Source organism: Symphalangus syndactylus, chromosome 18 (assembly GCF_028878055.3).
Source record: "Symphalangus syndactylus isolate Jambi chromosome 18, NHGRI_mSymSyn1-v2.1_pri, whole genome shotgun sequence".
NCBI lineage: Eukaryota > Metazoa > Chordata > Mammalia > Primates > Hylobatidae > Symphalangus > Symphalangus syndactylus.
The window spans coordinates 76790997-76814158 of record NC_072440.2 but is presented as its reverse complement, the minus strand read 5'-3'; the positions used below and the strand labels follow the sequence as shown (position 1 = coordinate 76814158).

General features: G+C 43.6%; 1 protein-coding gene across 3 annotated transcripts in view; it reads left to right on the top strand.

The window, feature by feature from the left end:
• Positions 1 to 21733, top strand: part of SHISA9 (shisa family member 9) — a 336550-nt gene extending 314817 nt beyond the window's left edge. For all 3 annotated transcript variants that reach the window (XM_055254358.2, XM_055254357.2, XM_055254356.2), the window contains one exon: positions 20379 to 21733. In XM_055254358.2, coding sequence (XP_055110333.1) covers positions 20379 to 20758 — 380 coding nt within the window. In that variant the 3' untranslated portion in view covers positions 20759 to 21733. The remainder of the gene's footprint in view (positions 1 to 20378) is intronic.
• The last annotated feature ends 1429 nt before the right edge of the window (positions 21734 to 23162 follow it).

Here is a 23162-nt window from a genome sequence, read left to right as displayed (position 1 = left end):
GAATCACTTGAATCCGGGAGATGGAGGTTGCAGTGAGCCGAGATCTTGCCACTGTACTCCAGCCTGAGCGGCAGAGCAAGACTCTGTCAAAAAAAAAAGAAGAGACAAGTTGGATATGATGGGCTTAGACTCAGACACATACGGGTTCCAATACAGGCACCATCATTTGCTAGTCTTGTTATCTTCAACCTCTCTGATCCCCTATTTTCTGATCTGCAAAATGGAGACCATCATATCACCTACCTCCTAGGTTGTTGTGAGATAAGATGTTTAAAACACATGTCATAGTACCTGGCATATGGAAAGTAATAAATGCATGCAGGTTATTACTGGTATTAGTAGTACTGTTATTATCAGGTGAGCAAATTAAAGACTCTGAAAAGCCTTGTGGTAATAAAAACTGGTGAACTCTTTTTAACCCGCCATTTCCCAAACACTTTTGACATCTGATCTCTTTGCTCTTAAGGAAGACCAATGAACACCTTAACATTCAGTGGCATGAATGTTGCTGGGAACCTACTTTGGGAACATAAGGCACGGGCAGAGAAGTAGGTAGAGGTGCAGATGTCACTGGGGAGCAGTGGGGGAGATGGGAAAAGGAAGAGGTAGCTGTCAAGGAGAAAGGACAAGGTCCTTGAAGATACAAGTTTCTTACTGCCACCTGCATTGATAGTGACTCCCTTTAGAGTGTGTCTGCCAGGACAGGAAATGGTAAACATCACACTAGTTGGTACGATTTATTTTTCAGTACCTAGGGCTTCCCATGCAAGTTGCCCCCTAGTGGTCACTGCTGTTGATCCACCCACGCCCAGTCTTGGAAACACCTGTCACACCTGTTTAAAATCCACCCACCTGTCACACCTGTTTAAAGTCCACCCTGGGCCGGGCACTGTGGCTCACGCCTATAATCCCAGTACTTTGGGAGGCCGAGGTGGGCAGATCATGAGGTCAGGAAATGGAGACCATCCTGGCTAACATGGTGAAACCACATCTCTACTAAAAACACAAAAAAAAAATTAGCCGGGCGTGGTGGTGGGTGCCTGTAGTCCCAGCTACTTGGGAGGCTGAGGCAGGAGAATGGAGCGAACCCGGGAGGCGGAGCTTGCAGTGAGAGGGGATCTCGCCACTGCACTCCAGCCTGGGCGACAGAACGAGACTCAGTCTCAAAAAAAAAAAAAAAAAAAAAATTAAATTAAATTAAATTAAATTAAATCCACACTGGAAGACACCGCCTCAAGCCCAGCAGACTGTCTTCATCAAGATGAAGCCATGTCTTTGGAAATATGTTTATTTTGCAAACAGAATCTTTAAACTTAAGTCCAGTGCCACAGCAAGGCAATCAAATTAGGAGAAACTGCCAGCATAGACTGCAATGTAATCTCTCTGCTTCTAACTAGAATCAGCCTGGGTCCCCTTTTCCAAGCTACATACATCCTCCATGCTCCCATTTCTACCATTGCTCCAACAGAGGAAATCAGAGAATCTACTCTCTGTAGGTTTTGCACGGGGCTTGGTTTCATATATAATAGGTGCTAAATAAAAGAGGTCAGTACTCACAAAGTCTCCATTTATCTCTGCTTTGGAGATAGCTCTTAGTCATCCTGATGGAGTCTTTCAGAAAGATATACACTTCACTAGGCCGGGCACGGTGGCTCATGCCTGTAATCCCAGCACTTTGGGAGGCCGAGGTGAGCAGATCACTTGAGGTAAGGAGTTTGAGACCATCCTGGCTAACACGGAGAAAACTCATCTCTACTAAAAATACAACAATTAACTGGGTACAGTGGCATGCGCCTGTAGTCCCCACTAGTCCCAGCTACCTGGGAGGCTGAGGCAAGAGAATGGCTTGAACCCCAGAGGTGGAGCCTGCAGTGAGCCAAGAACATGACACTGCACTCCAACCTGGGTGACAGAGCAAGACTGTCAAAAAAAAAAAAAAAGAGGGAAGGAAGGAAGGAAGGAAAGGAAGGAAGGAAGGAAGGAAGGAAGGAAGGAAAAGAAAGGAAAGGAAAGGAGGAAGGGAAGGAAAGAAGGGAAGGAAGGAAGGAAAGAAGGAAGGAAGGAAGGAAAGAAGAAAGGAAGGAAGGAAGGAAGGAAGGAAGGAAGGAAGGAAGGAAGGAAGAAGGAAGGAGGACGGAAGGGAAAGGAAGGAAAGGGAAGGAAGGAAGGGAAGGAAGGAAGGAAAGAAGGAAGGAAGGAAGGAAGGAAGGAAGGAAGGAAGGAAGGAAAGACACTTTACCTAGCTTTTCTGTTTTTATATATGAGGAAACTGGGGTTTCCTAAAACCATGAAAGAAAACTACATCACAACAGGGGCCAGGGTCCAAACCTCCAAGAGGGGCTTGAGGACTTGACCCAGAATCACTGGAGATGCTTGTTACAAATGTAGATCCTGGGCCCACTCACTCCTAAGGAATTAGAACGTCTGAGTGTTGTGTCCCAGTGTATTCATTTTTAAAACGCACCTCCTGGGTGATTCTTACGTATGTTAGAGTTTAGACCTAGCTTTTCCTAATCCCCCACCCTAGATGCAATTGCAGTTTGCAACACAGCATCAATTTACATACCAGCGTTCTTCCCAATGTATTTTTGCTGTTTGCTGAAATAAAACTGTTTTCTTAGTGGTAATTTGAGCTGGGGCCACAGCTGGACGGTAACAGCATCGGAAGTGGATAGTCTTTGGTTTGGTTTCTTGCTCTGCCACTTATTGGCAGTGACAGAGTAATTTGTCAGCCAAATTATTTAACATCTCTGGGCCTTAGTTCCTTCATCTGTCATGTGGAAAGAATGCTATTGCCTGCCATGTCTCTTTAAGAGGATTTAAATGAGACAATGTAGGTAAAATGGCTAAACCAGTGTCTAGCCCATAGTAGGTACTCAGTACATGCTAGCTTTCCTTCTTCTAAGAAAATTGACTTAGCCCAATGAGAAATGCTCATGGAGGAGGCAGAAGACAATAGACAATGTGCAACAGGGTTACAGTTCCATTGGAGTGCATGCATCCTATAGACCGTCCCAGGGGAGGGAACACCCACCTAAAGGCGGCTTTAAAACATTACTTCATGAAATTCAGGCTTTTGCAATTTCCTGATTTTGGTTATTGGTTTGGTCATGAGCCGCCGGGTGCAAAGCAGGTGGAAGACAGGAGGGTGATGTGAGGTGAAGTTTTTTAATAAAAATCAAATCCCACTCGGTAATGAGTTCAGTCCCCTTTGAAAAGCACACAGCAAGCACTGGGGTTTTGATGAGCTTCCTTGGGAACCCATAGGGCATGAAATGAATGCTCAGAGAGGGTTCTCTGGTTTGCAGAAAATGCTCTTGCATCAAGATTGCAATAAACATTTGACTAGTTTGGCCGTGTGTCCTTCCGAGGCTAACCCAGCCAGATCCTGTTCATTCCAAAGCCATCTTGCATGACACCCGCAACACACACAGTGGGCACTCAACATACATTTAGTTAATAAATTAATAAATGAAACTGGGCATAGTGTTCAAAGGAAATTTTGTCTTTTCTAAAAAGGCACTGGGAAATGAGAATCAACCAGAGGGAAGTCTGGAAACCTATATTCTAGACCCAATACTGGTTTATCCATGTGACAGTCTTTGAGCTTGGTATATAACAGGTGCTAAAGTTTCCTCTCCTGAAAAATGGAAAGCTTGAGACTATTAATTTTTTTGCCCCCAAGCTTCTATAAGTAAATATCCCAGGCTTTGCTCTGATTAGCTTACCTTGTCATGTGCCCACCTCTGAACAAATTTGTAGGAGGAGGACAAAGAAATGGAGAATGACTGGGGCATGGGGAAGTGGAGGGATATGACATCGAAACCACATGGATTAAGAATAGGAGAGAGGCTTTGGGAGGCCGAGGTGGGCAGATCACCTGAGGTCAGGAGTTCAAGACCAGCCTGGCCAACAGAGATGGTGAAACTCCGTCTCTACAAAAATACAAAAATTAGCTGGGCGTGATAGTGGGTGCCTGTAATCTCAGCTACTCAGGAGGCTGAGGCAGAAGAATCACTTGAACCCAGGAGGTGGAGGTTGCAGTGAGCCAAGATCACACCACTGCACTCCAGTCTGGGTGACAGAGGGAGACTCCATCTCAAAAAAAGAAAAAAAAGAATAGGAAAGAGATGCATCTCACCTGAAAATTGGGGGCTCTTCTTGGAAGTACGGTGAGTGAATGATTGGTATTTGTATCAGTCAGCTACTGCCACAATAACACAGTGTAACAAATAACCTCAAATCTCATTACTTAAAATGTATTTAGACCAGCATTTATTTAGATCAGGAGTCTATATGCAGTGATTTCAGCGGATGTGGGAGGTTCTTCTTATCTCAGGCGATCTCACCCATCTCTCTGGGAGTTGGCTGGATGTTGGCTGATCTAGGCTGGTTTTAACTGGAATGACTTGGGTGACTTGACTCTGCTCCAGTGTGCCTCATGCTCAAATAAGGCAGCCCAGACATGGTCTCATGAGGGTGGGAGAGGTGCAAGAGAGAAATTCAAACCAGCAAGCACTTCTCCAAATGCCTGTATGTCTCATGTCTGCTAACATCTCTTAGTCACACGGAACAGAGTGTAGAGATGGAGAAAGTCAAAGAATTGATTCATGCATTAATCTAACATAGGATCCCAAATCCCATAATTATCTACATTGACATGGTCCCAGGAAACTACAGCCAAGAGGAAGGTGACAAGCAGGGCTTAGAATTCTTTCCCTTAATTTGCTTCATTTAGAAAACCACCAGTTGTATGAAATTTCACCAGCTGGGAGGATGATTGGAAGACAGACCATGCAATGAATTTCTGAAAAAAAAAAATCTCTATCTATAGAGCAGCAATGCACAGGAAGACAGTGAGTGAACACAGTTCCATCCAGGACCCTGTGTGGGAATTGGTGGGAGGGGATCTGTGCTCAGCAACGGCTGGAGTATGAGCCTGTCCACCATTGTCCAGTAGCCTTTCAGAAGATTTTGACTGCACAGCAGGACTGCCTAAGCGAAGAGAGAAAGGGCCTGAGGTTTCAGAGGGCTCCTGGCAGCCACAACAAAGGGGGCCCATGGTACGGGCTGGACAGCTTTGTTGCAAAGCCCAAGCCAGGGGCTGTTTTAGAATTCTCCCTAGCAAAGGCTCCCTCCTCACTCTGGATTGATAGTTTGCCTATATATGGGATTTTAGAAAAAAAAAAAAAAATCACAGTACCACCGCCTGTTGGGAGCCTTCAAGGTTAAGACTAAAAAAGGGCCAGGCTGCTGGACGCCCTTTCTGGTTTTCTCTCTTAGAGCAATATGGCTTTGGGAAAGATATGGTGCCCTGTGGGGAGGGCCAGATGCCCCGTGCTTCTTCAGGACCTGGTTCATGTGCAGCCTCCCCTACTTGTGTCTCTGCAGCAAGGCCCAGAGGCAGGTGAAGTGCAGCTAATTCGCCATAAAGACAAATCTTCCATCTCCTCCCTGGTCCTCTCCTGCTTAGGAAACTCAGGCTTTTTTTCCTACCTTTCTTGTTTCTGTCTGCTGAGACAGCCTCTGGAATTTGCACAATTTTATACCATGTAGTTCAAAAGAAGAGAGAAATACCTGGACTTTTTTTTTTTAACAACATGAACTCTTTCCCTTTCACTTTTTAATTCAGCTTGTGAAGAAGAAAGCAGAGACCCAGAAAATGGTCCTATATAAGTTAAATACTGTTTTACAGTACCAAAAGGTCCCAAAAATACAGTGCTTAAGAGAAAGAAGTATTTCTTTTTTTAACAGCTTTATTGAGATATGATTCACCTGTCATACAATTCACCCATTTAAAGTGTAAAATCCAGTGGTTTTCAGAATGTTCACAGAATTGTGCAACCATTATTACAGTCAATATTAGAACATTTTCCTCACCCCAGAAAGAAACTCTATAACCATTAGTAGACATTTTCCATCTCTCTGTCTTAGCAGTCCTCTCCCAGCTAACCCCTGGTTCAAGCAATGACTTGCCTATTTTATGTCTTTATATATTTGCCTATTTTGGATATAGCTGTCTTATGTAATAGACCTGTATTAGTTTGTTTCCATGCTGCTAATAAAGACATACCAGAGACTGGGTAGTTTATGAAGGAAAGAGGTTTAATGGACTCACAATTCCACATGGCTGGGGAGGCCTCACAATCATGGTAGAAGGCCAAAGGGAAGCAAAACACGTCTTACATGGCAGCAGGCAAGAGAGCGTGTGCAGGGGAACTCCCCATTATAAAACCATCAGATCTCATGAGACTTATTCACTATCACAAGAACAGCACGGGAAAAACCCACCCCCATGATTCAGTTACCTCCCACCAGGTCCCTCCCATGACACGTGGGAATCATTACAATTCAAGGTGAGATTTGGGTGGGGATACAGCCAAACCATATCATGACCCAAGGAGAGTAGTCCAGGTTGGTGGGCAGCTCTACTCCAAGTGGTCACTCCAGGACCCAGGTTCCTCCAACCTTGTTGCACTGTGACTCTTACCATCTTGTCCAAATCTGCATTGTTATAGTTGGTCACTGTCACTGTGTAATTCTGGCATGGGGGAAGAGGAAAGAGAGGAGATCCAGAAGAAGGATTTCTTTTTTTAAAGCAAGTCAGGTAAAGCAGAAATAGGACACATCAGTTTTGCTATTATTTCATTGGTGCGATATCAGTCTCATGGCCAAATGTAGCTTCCAAGAAGGCTGGTAAATCTAATTCTGAGTTGAGTCACCATGTGTCCAGGAAAAAAAGGTAGAATAAATCTGATCTGGGAGATAGGAAGCAGTCAGCCACAGCATCTTCTCTGATGGGAATGTACATTTCAGGAGATGTACCATGCACTGTGTATAATGCTCTGAGTTTTTACAAGCCTTGTCTCATTTACTTCTACACTGCACTCTACAAGATATATATATATACACCACAAGGTATATATCCACAAGGTATATATAAAATTATCCTAATTTTATAATCTTTATATTTTCTGATGATGACAGAAATAGCAGTTACTACCCTTTGAATACCTGCTGTGAGGCAATGACATTGGCCTTTTTTCAGGGTGCAAGGTGCTCTACACGATTCTCTTCAATACTCTCCAACCCCAGGCCACATAGGCCTGGTTATTTTAGTTTCAATTTTATAGGTGAAGCTTAGAGATTTGAACCCAGATCCATCTGCTGTCAAAGTTTATACTCTTTCCTCCATATGGTAAAGAAGATTTTGTAGTCACAAAAGTCAGACATGGCTGGGTGCGGTGGCTCATGCCTGTAATCCCAGTACTTTGGGAGGCTGAGGTGGGAGGATTGCTTGAGCTCAGGAGTTTGAGACAAGCCTGGACAACATAGTGAGACCCCTTCTCTACAAAAATAGCCAGGCATGGTGGTGCATGGCTATAGTCCTACATTCTCGGGAGGCTGAGGTGGGAGGATCACTTGAGCCCAGGAGGGTCAAGTCTGTAGTGAGCTCTGATCATGCCACTGCACTCCAGCCTTGGTGACAGAGTGAGGTGTGCGTACTTCCAAACTTTGTTATCTGTCATATAAAACTGGTGCGTTGAATCCTTCAAACTCCCAGCCATATTAACTCCTCTTTCCTTCTCAGCATTCCCAGATCTCATTGTCTTGTCTTTCAAGACTGGGGGCTCTACCATAGCTTTCAAGAGCCTAGTGTAGGATTCAAAACCAACACGTTGGTTCTTTGTCATCATTTGTATCAGTCTGTTCTCATGCTGCAAATAAAGATGTACCTGAGACTGGGTAATTTATAAAGGAAAGAGGTTTGATGGACTCACAGTTCCACATGGCTGAGGAGGCCTCAAAATCATGGTAGAAGGCCACAGAAGAGCAAAAGCACACCTTACATGGCAGCAGGAAAGAGAGGGCATGTGCAGAGGAACTCCCCTTTATAAAACCATCAGATCTCATGAGACTTATTCACTGTCATGAGAACAGCATGGGAAAAGCCCACCTCCGTGATTCAGTGATCTTCCACTGGGTCCCTCCCACAATGTGTGGGGATTATTACAATTCAAGGTGAGATTTCAGTGGGGACACACAGCCAAACTATATCATCATTGAAAGTGAAGGGATAGACTGGGTGCAGTGGTTCATGCCTGTAATCCCAGCACTTTGGGAGGCCGAGGCAGGTGGATTACGAGGTCAGGAGTTTGAGATCAGCCTAGACAACATGGTGAAACCCCCTCTCTACTAAAAATTAGCTGGGTGTGGTGGTGGGTGCCTGTAATTCCAGCTACTTGGGAGGCTGAGGCAGGAGAATTGCTTGAATCCAGGAGGTGGACATTGCAGTGAGCCGAGATTGCACCACTGCACTACAGCCTAGGCGATAGAGCTAGACTCAGTTTCAAAAAAACAAAAACCAAAACAAAACAAAACAAAAAGTGAAGGGGTAGTGTAAGCACAAGGGCAAGAAAATTTGATTAAAATTTCAAAATATAGTCTCACTACATTGTCATGGAGGGAATCAGTGGGATATGGCATGAAAAGCCCAGGAAACCACATCGACCTCAATGGCTCAGACTAAATGAGAAAACACATGGAAAGCTCCTGGTGAGTGCCTGGACTGGAATGATGGTGAAGAAATCTCAGTCTCAGTTCTCACTTCTATCATTAGTCTGCAGCTCTATCTAACCCAGCCCTGTTATAGGAAAGCAACTTCCTGTCTGTGACTAGCCAGTACTCCAGCCAATGTCAGCATAACTTAGAGGTTGCTAGATGCATGCCTCTTGTAATGCGGTAGCCATCCTGGCAGGGAGTCTCACATCACCCCCAGCTCTCTCCTCCTACCCCACCTTAAGGTAGAAAAAGATAAACATATTTTGCCTTGTTGGCAAATTTCTGGGCTTCGTTAAACTTTTGACTGTGACATCTTGATGTTTTCTCTTGAGAATGTGATATTTACACATCTGTCCCAATCCCTGATATTTTGAGAGGAGGAATCAAGAAGAGTGTTTTCCCTGCATAACTCTTACCCCACCCTCCATATTCTTTAGTTTTGAAGGAATATTTTCCTGCAAATAGACCCTTTTCAAAGGAGCAATATTCATTGTCCATTGCAGGCAATGTAGAATGCCTACATTGCAATATTCTACACTGCAGGCAAAAGCTTCCATAAATATTGAGTGTGATGGCCATAAATTCAGGCAGTGGAGCCAGGTGTCCTGGGTTCAAGTCTCAGCTCCATTCGTTGGATAAACTGCCAAAGCTCTCTGAGCCTCAGTTTCCCCACTTATAAAATAAGACCAATGGTAACACCTACCTCATTAGGATGTTGAGAGTATTGAAGGGGATAGCAAATGTAAATTCCTAGTGAAGGCAGTAGCATAGAACACACAAGAAAGGTGAGCAATTACTCAGTTTGCCATTGACAAGAGTGGGGAAATAGAGAGGAAGTCCCTGTCTCTACTCAGACTTCTGATATACCCAAACAGTCTCTTTAATCGATCCCTGCCTTCTTCACCTGACTTTATTCTACCTCCCTCCCCAGAGCTAGGTCTGCTAAAGAGTATCCAGGTCTCTGCAAATTCTCAGACAGGAAGATGGATCCTAGTTTGCCTGTCTGAGAAACAAAAGCACTTAACCCGAGCTCCAGCCCTTCAATCCCTGTAAAGAACAGATTACTCAGTCTTCGGTGATACAGACTGAATGACCAGGAGTTGAAACATCCTGCCCATTTCTCATATTTCAGGGACTGTCATTGGAATTGGAATATCATCAGTGCTTTCCTTCTTTCATCACATGCATATTATTGCACCCCTGCCGTGTACCAGGCACTGGGCTGGATGTTGAGGATACAGCAGTGAGCAGAACAGATACAACCTCTGCCCTAAGTGGAGCTTTATATTCTGGTTAAGGGAGACAGAGCATACACAAGTAACCAAAAAAGATAACTTTATATAGTAATATGGGCTATGAACATATTAAAATAGGGATAGGTCATCAGAGCCATTGGTGGAGGTGTCTTCTTTGGGTATTAGGAGGGTTTTTTAGGAGGTAGCCTTTGGACACAGGTCCAGATGACAAGAAGTAGTATTTAGGCAGAGGAAACAGCAGGGATGATGTCCAAAGGTCCTGAGATGGTGACAAGCTTGGTGTGTTCAGGAACAGAAAGGAATCTCATGTATAGTGGAATAGTACCCCCCTAAATCCTTGTCCACTCAGAACCTCAGGCTGGGAATGCACATGGAAATAGAGTCTTTGCAGAGGTCATTGAGTTGAGGATATATTGAGTTAATGTAGGCCCTAATCCAGTGGCTGATACCCTTATAAGAAGGGAAAAATTTGGACACACAGACACACACACACACACACACACACACGGAAAATGGCCACGTGAAGTCCAAGGCAGAGATTGGAATGATGTAACTTACAAGGCAAGAGATGCCAAGGATTGCCAGCAACCACCAGAAACTCGAAGAGGCAAGAATTGATCCTCTGACGGAGCCTTCAGAGGGAGCACGGCCTGGCCAACTTCTGGCCTTTGGAATTGCAAGAGAATGTATTTCTGTTGTTTTAAGCCATCAAGTTTGTAGTACTTTGTGATAGCAGCTTTAACAAATGAACACACACTGTGATGTGTTCACAATAGGTATGGAGCAGAGGAGGGTGCAGAAGTAGCTAGAGTCCACGTCAAACAGACCTCAGGGACCACTGCAAAGAATTTGGATTTTGTTCTTAAGTGTAATAAGAAGATTAATTGCTGTCTTTTATCATACCCTTGAGCCAAAGGCAGAAACTGATGAGGAAATGTGAGAGCTTTGGTTGGGGCATTGCTTACCAGGTGAAATCCATCACCAGTGACCCAGGAATATTACCAAGCAAGAATGAGTGGTAGGCACCCCTCCCTAAGATATCTTTGCCTCAAGGAAAGGAGGTAGGTGGGAGGCTGCCTGCTGAGACCCTCAGATGTGCAGCTTGTTTTGGAAACTGGTTATTACCTTGATGTTCTCCCTTTCCACAGAAGCCAGGCTCCATCCAGCCCCGCACCTGTACAAGTGTCTGCTGCTAATTAAGAGGGAGACAGATGGAGGAAGGTATAGTTTAATTTTACAGCCCCAGTTTCTTCAAGGCAATTAGGCTCATTGGAAGGAAAGCACCTCTTCCTTTCTTCTTCTTTTGTAAATGAAGAAAAATCAAACAGGAGAGGGCCAGTGTTGTTGAAAGCCTCGCACATCTGTTTCCTGGTCGGTTTGTCAGCCATCTGCCCATGAGGTACCGGGGCTGATTAGGTTAATGCATTTATTAATGGGGCTTACAAGACTGTTCAATGAATCTGTTATTTCTTTTGCAAGTAGCTTTTTAATATACTAAGACAGGGACCACACTGCACAAAGCCAAGAGTGGCTAGATAAGCATTTCTTTCCCCTCATCTGGCTCCAACCCAGAGGGGAACAGAAACATTATGAAAATAGGGTTTCATGAAAACTGCACTTCCAGGTAATGGAAATGATTCATCCATCTAACCTCTAACCACCTCCTTGTTGTTGAAATAATCTTGAAAATATCTCTTTGGAGGATAGTTTCATGCACCAGGCACCAGTTCAGTGCCTGCACTGCACTTCTCTAAGAGAACACCTGAGTCCTGGGGTGGGAGAATGGTTAGTTAAATGAATAGGCATGAATGATATAATCTTGCCTATAGGACATTAGATGGCCTGAGGATTAGATGGCCTGAGGATCCCTTGACTTCTTCACTCTACAACTCAGATGTCCTTTCAGGTTCTTGAAGCTACTCGGCTCCTCACCACAAAGCTTTTGCAAATGCTGTCATGTATCAGTTATCAACTGCTGCGTAACAAATGACTCCAAATCTTAGTTGCTGAGCATAGCAACCATTTATTGAGATCATGATTCTGGGTCAACGGGGCAGTTCTTGTTTGGGCTGGATTGGTTCCTCTCAGTTGGATTTTCTTGGTATCTGGGTCTGCTGTTAGGTGGTTGATGGTCTAAGATGGCCTCACTGAACATACTGCAGTTAGCAGTTGGTTGGTTGTGTTGAACAGGGGTAACTGGCCTGTGGGTTTCTCATCCTCCAGGAGTCTAGGGTCTCCTTTCTTCACATGGAGGCAGATTTCAAGAGCCTTAGAGTAGAAGTTGCTAGGATCTACTGGTCCAAGCCCACCATAATGCCAGGACATATTCAAGGCATGGGGAAATAGATTCCACTTCTTGATGGTAAGAGCTGCAAAGTATTTTGGTCATTCTTGCAATATTCCACATATTCCCTCAAGTGGGTTGCTCTTTCTGTTACTCTTCACCTTCTGATCTCAGAACTTAAAGAGTTCTTTCTCAAGAGGCCTGCCTCCCTAGTAGAATGTTTATCTCAGGATGGCAGGAACCATGTCTGTTTCTGTTTCTGATTGTCTTTCATATTTCAGGTATCCAGCATATGGTGGGTACCTGTTTGATGAATGACTAAATGACTGAACAAACAGCTCTAAGACTGCAGCATGGAGAATGGATTGGAGGAGGTGAAACAAGGCAAGGAGGCCAGTTTGGTTACTGAAGGAGAACAATGTTCAAAGGGGGTAGGAGAAAGGGAATAGGTTAAGGAAATATTTGTTAGATATAGCTGGAAGGACTTGTTGGTTTGACAGTTGTGCTGCAAGAGAAGAGGAGAATGAAGTCAACTATTGCTCCCAAGTTTCTGGCATAAGTGGCTAAGGAGTGGGTGGTCCCACGTGAGATGTAAGGAAAAGGCTGAAGAACAGATCTGAGTAATGTTGCTGGGTTCAGGCATGGCCACCTTGGGCCAGAGATGCTATTGAATCTGTCTGGGAGGTAACTGGATATATAAATTTTGAAGTCTAAAGGGAAATCTTAGATTATTTTTCTATTGAAGTTTCATGTCACTGGAAATCTCGAACTTTCCTCTAAAAGGCAGGAAAATGGGTTCAAGTCCTAGCTCTAATGTTAGCTTGTGCTACCTTAAACAATAAAGCTTCCCTGACCACCACCTCCCACCTGATCAGATCAAGGCCCCTTTGTGTGCCCTTTCATGGAGTAAACTAGGCACTCAACAAATATGGTGGGTGGAAGAAGGAAAGAAGGGAGACAGAAAAGAAGGCAGCTTGGTTTGGATGAATGCCTGCTTTGTGCCTAGTAAGTTGCCTACCATAGAGTAAGTGTTCAAACAATGTCTGTCGAATTTAATCCAGGGCTTCTTTCTTAAGGCAGGGAATAGATAAAATATAGGTATTGAGCATTTACTACATTCCAGGAATTGTGCTGTGTAGCAGGTGTATCTCATGCAATTCATTGCTCACAGTAAATCCAGGAGTGGTTAATATTATCCCCATTTCACACCTAAGGAAACAGGCATAAATGGTTAAGTGGTGTTCCCAAGGTCTCATAAACTCAGATCTGTCTCATTCCAGAGCCTGCAGACTTTCTTGTTCACTCCACTCTTGCCCCAAGTACCAAACAGTTTCTGTTCCCAGGGAGCACCCACTACCAGGTTCACCAAGCAACCAGCTCAGAGTTAGGTAAGGAGGACGGTGTGGATTCTCCATGTGGGACTCAGTGTTTCCTCTTAATGGGATTTTTCCCCCCATCTGCACGGATATGGACAGACTTGAATGCCTGTGTATCTACTTTTCTTTAGAACTTTCCAAGGGGACATCACGTATTGAAGCTGCTGGGATGCTTAATTCATAATTTATTTTATCTGTTTCTCAGAAACAGGAATCATTGAATACATCCCTTGCTCAGAGCAGACCTCAGACTGGTCTGATGACTGGAAAGAAGAACATGGGAAAGAATGATGCTGGATCATTATAAGACGTATAATGAGGGCGAGTGAGATTTTTCAGTGAAAGATTACTGGGAGGAAAATGGGAAATATAGCTTCCACCCCTATTCTTGCCCTGATATTCTCTATGTTCTCACTATATTTTGCTCATTTTTTTTTAATTTTTAAGTTCAGGGGTACAAGTGCAGGTTTGTTACATAGGTAAACTTGTGTCATGGGGGTTTGTTGTATAGATTATTTCACCCCCAAGTATTAAACCTAGTACTCATTATTTTTCCTGATCCTCTCCCTCTTCCCACTGTCATCATTCATCAAATATTTACTGAGGCCAGGTGTGGTGGCTCACACCTGTAATCCCAGCCCTTCGGAAGGCCAAGGTGTGTCGATCACTTCAGGTCAGGAGTTCGAGACCAGCCTGGCCAACATGGAAAAACGCTGTCTCTACTGAAAATACCAAAATCAGCCGGGAGTGGTGGCACATACCTGGAATCCTAGTTACTTGGGAGGCTGAGACAGGAGAATCACTTCAGCCCAGGAGGCAGAGGCTGTAGCGAGCTAAGACTGTGCCACCACACTCCAGCCTGGGTGACAGAGCGAGACACTGTCTCAAAAAAAATTTTACTGAGTCCTTAATATCTGCCAGGAACTAGGCTGGACATTGCTTATATAATGCTGGCCAAAAGTCATACCTGGCCTTGGAACGCTAGTGAGTGAGACGGATGATAATGAATGAACTGCATAAACAAGTGTAAAATGACAATCATGATAAATGCCATGGGGAGGAGCTTATTATGGAGAGATCTGACCTTATCGGACTTTCTAGAAGGGAGAGGGACCTCAGGGGAGAGGCAGCTGGGCATAATAGGAGTGAAGTGGGAGGATACTTCCCTTTAGTTCTCTAACAAAAAAACACCCCAATGTGCTGGAACTGTGATAATGGCAGGGGCTATCCCTGTGGTTCTCAACCCTGGCTGCATATTAGAATCACTTGAGGGACTTAGAAAATATATGTCTGGGCCACAATCTCTGAGATTCTGATCAAATAGGTTTGGGAAGGGGTCCAGGTGTCTGAACACTTTTAAAGCTCCCCCATGTGATTTCCATGTACTGCCAGGACTGAGAACCACTGAGCCACCCAGATGGAAGGATATTTCTGCTCTCAAAGAACTCGTGGTCTAGTGGGGAAACAGATGTGAACACAGAAAATTATAAAACAGCATAGTCAGTGTTATGATGGAGAGAGCAGGGGTGGCTGACAAAGTCTGAGGGAATGAGGGAGGCAACATCTCAGCTAAGTCTTGCAAGACGAGTAACAGTGAACCTGGTGCTAATGAAGGGGATAGACTCTGCAGCTCAGACACCTGGTTCTTAGACCAGATAGGGGACCGCATTATAAGTACTGCTATGACTGGTTAGCTCCCCTTCATAGCACTTACCATAGTTATACTTTTATGTAATTATTTGGTCCCACCTCCCTCCTGATCAGATCAAGGCCCCTTTGTGTGCTCTTTCAAGGAGTAAACTAGGCACTCAACAAACATGGTCGGTGGAAGAAGGAAAGAGGGGAGACAGAAAAGAAGCCAGGTTGGTTTGGATGAATGCCTGCCTCCCTGCTAGAATGTCCACCCCAGCAGGGCAGGAACCATGTCTGTTTCTGATTCTCCTTCATATTTCAAGTGTCCAGCACATGGTGGGTACCTGTTTGATGAATGACTAAATGATTGAACAAACAGCTCAAAGACTACAGCATGGAGAAAGGATTGGAGGAGGTGAAACAAGGCAAGGAGGCCAGTTTGGTTACTGAAGGAGAACAATGTTCAAAGGGTGTAGGAGAAATGGAATAGGTTAAGGAAATATTTGTTAGACATGGCTAGAAGGACTTGTTGGTTTGACAGTTGTGCTGCAAGAGAAGAGGAGAATGAAGTCAACCATTACTCCCAAGTTTCTGGCTTAAGTGGCTAAAGGGTGGGTGGTCCCATGTGAGAGATAAGGAAGAGGCTGAAGAACAGATCTGAGTAACGTTGCTGGGTTCAGGCACAGCCACCTTAGTTGTGGGAAAGGAGTCCTGACCTAGACCCCAAGAGAGGGTTCTTGGATCTCATACAAGAAAGAATTCAGGGTGAGTCCACAGAGTAAAGTGAAATTAAGTTTAATAAGAAAGTAGAGGAATAAAAGAATGGCTACTCCATAGACAGAGCAGCACTGAGGGCTGCTGGTTACTCATTTTTATGGTTATTTCTTGATGATATGCTAAAGAAGGTGTGGATTATTTATGCCTCCCCTTTTTTGGCCATATATGGTAACTTCCTGACATTGCCATGGCATTTGTAAACTGTCATGGCCCTGGTGGGAGTGTAGCAGTGAGGACGACCAGAGGTCACTCTCATGGCCATTTTGGTTTTGGTGGGTTTTGATCAGCTTCTTTACTGCAACCTGTTTTTTCAGCAAAGCCTTCATGACTTGTGCCAGGCTTCTGTCTCATCCTGTGACTAAGAATGCCTTAACCATCTGGGAATGCAGCCCAGTAGGTCTCAGCCTCATTTTACCCAGCTTCTATTCAAGATGGGGTTGCTGTGGTTCACATGCCTCTGACAGTTGTCCTGCAAGAGGAGCATGAAGTTAACCATTGCTCCCAAGTTTCTGGCTTAAGTGGCTAAGGGGTGGGTGGTTCCCATGTGAGAGATAAGAAAGAGGCTGAAGAACAGATCTGAGTAATGTTGCTGGGTTCAGGCATTGGCCACTTTGGGCCAGAGATGCTGGTGAATCCAGGAGGTAATGACATATAAATTTTGATGTCGAAGGGGGAAACTTTGAGTATTCTTCTCTTGAAGTTTCATGGCACTGGAAATCTAGAACGTTACTCCAAAGGGCAGGAAGATGGGTTCTAGTCCCAGCTCTAATATTAACTTGTCCTACCTTAAACAATTCATGACATTTTAGGAATGTGTGATCCTCACAACCTTAGCAGATTCCAAGATTGCTTTTGGCTTTGACATTCCATACCTTCAGGTAGCCCTAGAATTTAAAGAGGAACTTTCTTTTGAAAGGCTTTATCAGTCAGAGCTATTTGCATTACAAGGAATATAAACTCAACTTAAACTGTATCATACATAGCAAGTTAATATGCGGCTTCCTGGGTTGTTTCCTTGGGCAGTAGTCCGAGTGGAGGCCACGCTAGCCAGGAAAGATGCGGTGATCAATGAATGATGTCTAGCATAGACACAGAGTCAGAAACAGGGACATATTTTTGTTTCAGTCTTGAAACCAAAGGTTTCCATCTGTGGTCTTTCAAATAATGTTGATTGAATGTAGGTTCTACTCTGGCTCAGCCATTAGCTCTGGGTAACCTTAGTTTAATCATTTTATATGCCAGAGCTTGACAGTTTCCGTATTTGTCAAGCGGGATTAATAGTCCCCATCTTTTCTACCTTCGTTGTTGAAAGGATCTAATGAGAAAAGAAGCATAGAGCCCTGTAAGGAAGAGAATCAGATATGAAGATATGAAGGAGAATCAGAAACAGACATAGTTCCTGCCCTGCTGGGGTGGGCATTCTAGTGGGGAGGCAGGCATTCTTTAACCTTTATGTAAATTCACATGTATGACGCTGTGAGATCCCAACATGTGGATGAAAGAGCAAATACTTCTGGTCTCCTGAGAGATGAAAGTTCAAAAATTTATTGCTAAAGAATTAATTTTAAAAGTGTAGATAATCTTATAATAAAAGAATTCAGAAATTAAAATAAAAGGAGGTTTCATAAAATTGTCAAATAAAAAACAAATAAGAAAAGAAAGTGTCAGCAAATCACCATGGCACATGTATACCTATGTAACAAACCTGCACGTTCTGCACATGTATCCCAGAACTTAAAGTATAATAAAAAAATTAAAAGAAAAGAAAGTGTCGATGAAAAAAGTCAAACTCTGTCAAATACTTGAAGAGATTTATTCTGAGCCAAATAGGAGTGACCATGGCCCATGACACAGCCCTCAGGAGTCCTGAGAACATGTGCCCAGGGTGGTTGGTCTGCAGCTTGGTTCTATACATTTTAGGGAGGTATGAGACATCAATCAAATACATTTGAGAAATACATAGGTTTGGTCCAGAAAAATGGGACAATTCAAAGGGGATGGTGAGGGAGGAGCTTCAAGGCTATAGGTAAATGTAAACATTTTCTGCTTGACAATTGGTTGAGTCTAAAGACCTGGGATCAATAGAAAGGGAATGTTCAGGTGAAGGGGAAGCTTCAAGGCTATAGGTAAATGTAAACATTTTCTGCTTGACAATTGGTTGAGTCTAAAGACCTGAGATCAATAGAAAGGGAATGTTCAGGTGAAGATAAAAGATTGTGGAGATGAAGGTTCTTTTGAAGTCTTATAGTGGCAGCCCTTAGAGACAATAGAAGACAAATGTTTCCTATTTAGACTTTTAAAAGGTGCTAGACTCTCAGTTAATCTCTTTAGGATTGGGAGGGCCTGGAAGAAAAAATCTAGCTATGTTAATAGAGCTTCTTTACAGATGTAGGTTTTACCCCCAAAAAAACTTTTTTTTGCAGGACCATTTCAAAGAACGACAAAAAAACATGTTTGGGGGTGAAATATTTTGATTTTCTTCTTTGTCGTGTAATGTTGTGCCAGAGTCAGATAGGAAAGTAAGTCATGATATATAGGGTTAAATAAAACCCATCTGATGAGAATTTATGGTTTGTAGGATATGATTCCCAGACCTCTTAGATAGAAATCCGGGCAAGATAAGAAAAAATTAGAGCTTAGTCCTCAAAAGAAAGAAAGGCAGAGAAAGAGAAGTAAAAATGAAGGAAGAGAGGGAGGGAGGAAGAGAAAGAGAGAGGAAGAAGGAAGGAAGGAAGGAATCATTCAATGCTGGAGAGAGTGTAGTTAAATTGAGTGGATATTGGTAAAACTCTTTTGTAGAATAGTTGGCAATATGTATAAGAGCCTTAACAATGTTTATACTCTTTGGCCAAATAATTCTACTTTTTATAATCCAAATCAAAGGTCAGCAAACTTTTTAAAAAAGGACTGGGTAGTAAATATCTCAGGCTCTTCAGGCCTCAGTTTCTGTCAATTGAGTTTCAACCAGCACTCAGTTCTACCATAGCAGAACAAAAGCAGCTATGGATAATATATAAATGAATGGGCATGGTTTTGTGTCCAATAAAACTTTGTTTACAAAATCAGGATGTGGCCAGATTTGGCCCGTGGGCCATAGTTTGCCAATCCCTGATGTAAATTAAGAAAATAGGCCTGGTGCGGTAGCTCACACCTGTAATCCCAGCACTTTGGGAGGCCAAGGTGGGAGGATTGCTTGAGCCCAGGAGTTCAAGACCAGCCTGGGCAACATGGTGAAACCTCATTTCTACAAAAAAAACAAACAAAAAAAAAAACAAAAAAAAACAAGCTAATAAAGCCAAACACTAAGTAGGCTGAAAAAAAAAAAAAATACAAAAATTAGCCTAGTGTGGTGGTGCTTGCCTGTGGTCCCAGCTACTCAGGAGAATCATCTGAGCCTAGGAGGTAGAGGCTGCAGTGAGCTATGATTGTGCCACTGCACTCCAGCCTGGGCAGCAGAGTAAGATCCTGTCTCAGAAAATAATAATAAATAAATAAGAAAACATTTTTAGAATTGTGCTAAATTCAAAATTCTAAATGTAAAGAGAGGTTTGAGTGAAAAGAAAACTTGCTATTACAACTTTATTTGTAATAGCAAAATATTGGCACAACTAGAACACTCATTAATAGGGGAGTTAATTAATTTTGATAGTTCTACTCAATGAAATACTAGGTACACATGAAAATCCTGTCTATTAATAATTTATAACAACATGAAGAAATGCTTGATAGAACATTACTTGAGAAATAGAAACAAACTTATTTATAATGATGATGATAATGGTGGTAGATAATATCTAAGCACTTTACACAGGTCATGTCTTTTAACTCTCCAAACAGACCTACGAAGTATACTTTTTTATTGTAATGACTTTCCTTATGGAGAAGCTGATGCTAACACATGTTAAGTAATTTAGTCAAGGTTAAGCTGCTGGCAGGTGTCAGAGTTGAAATGTGAATACAGGTCTGGTTTAACTGCTAAAAGCAAAAACAAAAGCAAACAAACCAGCCAAAAAAAATCCCAAATTAAACTCTGTTTATTAAAAATACCAGAAGAAAATACACCCAAAAGTTGTTATTGGCTGTCTTGATTGGTAGGTGATAGATAAGAAGATCACTTAACTGTTCACTGTTTTCTCTAATGAGAATGTATCATTTTAATAAAAAAGAAACAACATGCGAATTTCATAGGCGAACCAACGATGGCAGAATGGTAGGCGGGACTGTGGGGGGAGAAGTGTTTATTTCGGGGGTCTAGAGGTTCCCTTGGGGATGCCTTTAGTCCTCGTGGTCCTGCTCTTTGTTTGTGAAAAGGACATGGTGCTGCCTTTCCCTCTGTCTTGTTCTAGGTGGAGTTTCTAGTGTGTCTTGTTTGGACTGTTGGCCCATTTTTATGCTGTTCTTGGGTTGACATGCCAGTCTCTAACTCTCTCTCTCTCTCTCTCTGTCTCTCCTCTTTCTTCCCTTTCTTCATCCACCTGTTCCACTGTGTAGCTGACAAGGTCAATGACGACTTCTACACCAAGCGACGGCACCTGGCTGAGCTGGCTGCCAAGGGGAACTTACCTCTGCACCCCATAAGAGTTGAGGACGAGCCCCGGGCCTTCAGCCCTGAGCACGGTCCTGCCAAGCAGAATGGACAGAAGTCCCGCACCAACAAGATGCCCCCACATCCCCTGGCCTACAACTCCACCACCAACTTTAAGGGCTGGGACCCCAACGAGCAGTCCCTCCGGCGGCAGGCTTACAGCAACAAGGGCAAGCTTGGCACGGCCGAGACAGGCTCCAGCGACCCCTTGGGAACTCGCCCCCAGCACTACCCACCCCCACAGCCATACTTCATCACCAACAGCAAAACAGAAGTGACTGTCTGAGCTTTCACCACAGGGAGCACCCTGGAGACCACACTCAACTGAGAGAGGCAAAAAACAACCCCGCCCACACCTTCCCCATTCTCCCCTAATACATGCGTCCACACACTCACTCTCGACAAGAACCAACTCTAAACCTACTGGGGACACAGAGTCACGCTTTTCCTAGGTCATGCCTATAACGTGTCGGCGGGCAGCTGAGAAAGACCGAAGCATGGACATTCAGCAATATAGCAAAGGGGAAAATGAGGCACACTCTTTCCACTTCAGGCCCAAGATGGCCAAATCACATGCCCAAACCGTGGGGCTGAGTTTTCTTTTCCTCCTAACTTGAAACTGAAATCCATGATGACAAAATATAAAAGTAGCACAATTTAGAGAAATTGTCCATTTGAGCACATACACTACTTGCCACGTGCTGTCTGTTTCTAGGTTCGAAAGCCAGGGTGGAAATGGGGGTAGAGAATGAGGGAGGACACAACAGAAGAGTGCATTCTGGAAGAGGAGTTGTTCTGGGAGGAATTTGCCTACGTTAGAAGCATTTTTTCTAATTCCAAGAAGTGGTGTCGTGGACGTAAAATTTTGACGAGCGTGAAACAGTAACTGGACCCCAACCATTCTATTTATAGTACTTTTCATACCATCCATGTTGAAAGCAAAAAACAACACACCCTCAAACTCACAAAAAGTAAATAGACCCTGAACCCACCGACAATGATGGGAAGGAAAAAAACAAAAACAAAAAACATTTTAGAGAACTCCCATAAGGACCATGACAGTAGAAATGGGAGGGATGGGCTTTTATGGAGAGGGTCCGGACAGTATCAAATAACTTTTTAAAAAGAGAATTAAAATATAAGCCCACTACAAAACAGATAAAAACGGCAAATTAGGTTTTTTTTTTTTCCAAGATCTTGAAGACTTGTTGTTGACATTAACAACAACAAATCTACAGCTGGAAAAGTCCACAGGAGATCAGATGAGGATCCAGAAGCCTCTGATTTCTGGGTTTTGCCTCCAAGACCTGAAACAGCCACAGAAACAAGTTGTCTATAAACTGTATGTCCCTGACATCCCTTTCCCTTCAGCGCGTTGCCGCCGCCGCTGCCAAACTTCAACTGCTTTGGACTGAAAATGTCATAAGCGTGGGTGGTGCCTTCAATGTGTTACTGTTGTTTAATGACAGTCTTGTTTCCCAAGTGCAACCTGTGTTCTTTTAGCCTTCCTTCCTCTTGTTTTTCTGCAGTAGTAGAAGATGTCTCCATCCTTCCTTTGTAGGTGAGCCCACCCCATAATACCCTCTGAGGGGCTGCTACAATGTCAGGGGTACCCAAGAATGAAGACCTCCCTACTCTCTACACTATCAAAATTAGTCCTTCCATTTTCTAGCCCTCTCAAACCTGTCAGACATTTCTTGGTCCCGTAATTCCCATGGTCCCTCCAAATTACCTCCCCACATACTTCATGTGTTCATCTCCCATCCAGAATGTCCTGCGGTTTTTCTGGTTGGTTCTCATAATCCATAGTCCTTGGGGTTCCAACAAAGTCAGTTTTCCTACAAGTTGTGTTTGTTTTGTGGAAGCCCAAAGAAGTGGATTGAGAGAGAAGAGATTTTTATCTAAGGTGAAAGGTTTTTCAACTAGCCCCTAAAGGTCTTTGGTAGTTAATTAACATTCAACAGACCCACAGCAACTCTGGTTTCAGGAGCTATAAATGGTCTGGCGAAACAAGACTCAAGAGTATTTTCTGAAATCCTGAGCCACAAGGTTTTGCCTCACCTGTCTCTCCACTCTGACATCATGAAATCAGCAAAACCAGGTATTTATTCTTCTTCTCACTCCCAGCAGTTACGAGGACACCAACAATGCAGTTGATCCCTCTGGGCCTCAGTCTCCCATCTGAAACATGGGGATTTGGGGTAGGTCAAGCTTTTTGAAACCGCAAAACCTCTACCTGTTTTTAAAAATCTGATCTTGTGGCCAGGCGCAGTGGCTCATGCCTAAAATCCCAGCACTTTGGGAGGCCGAGGCGGGTGGATCATCTGAGGTCAGGAGTTTGAGATCAGCCTGGCCAACATGTGAAACCCCATCTCTACTAAAAATACAAACATTAGCCAGGCATGGTGGTGGGTGCCTGTAATCCCAACTACTCGAGAGGCTGAGGCAGGAGAATCGCTTAAACTCCGGAGGTTGCAGTGAGCTGAGACCACACCACTGCCCTCTAGCCTGGGCGACGGAGTGAGACTGTCTCAAAAAAAAAAAAAAAAAAAAAAAAGAGATCTTTCAAAGAACACATAATAGGAGATCTCCATGTATAAAAAGGCACCGTGCTGTACAAAGCAGGGTCAGATTTAGTCTCCTTGGGAAGACCCCAGAGTTTCCCAGAGTCAAGTAAATACCACCGGGCA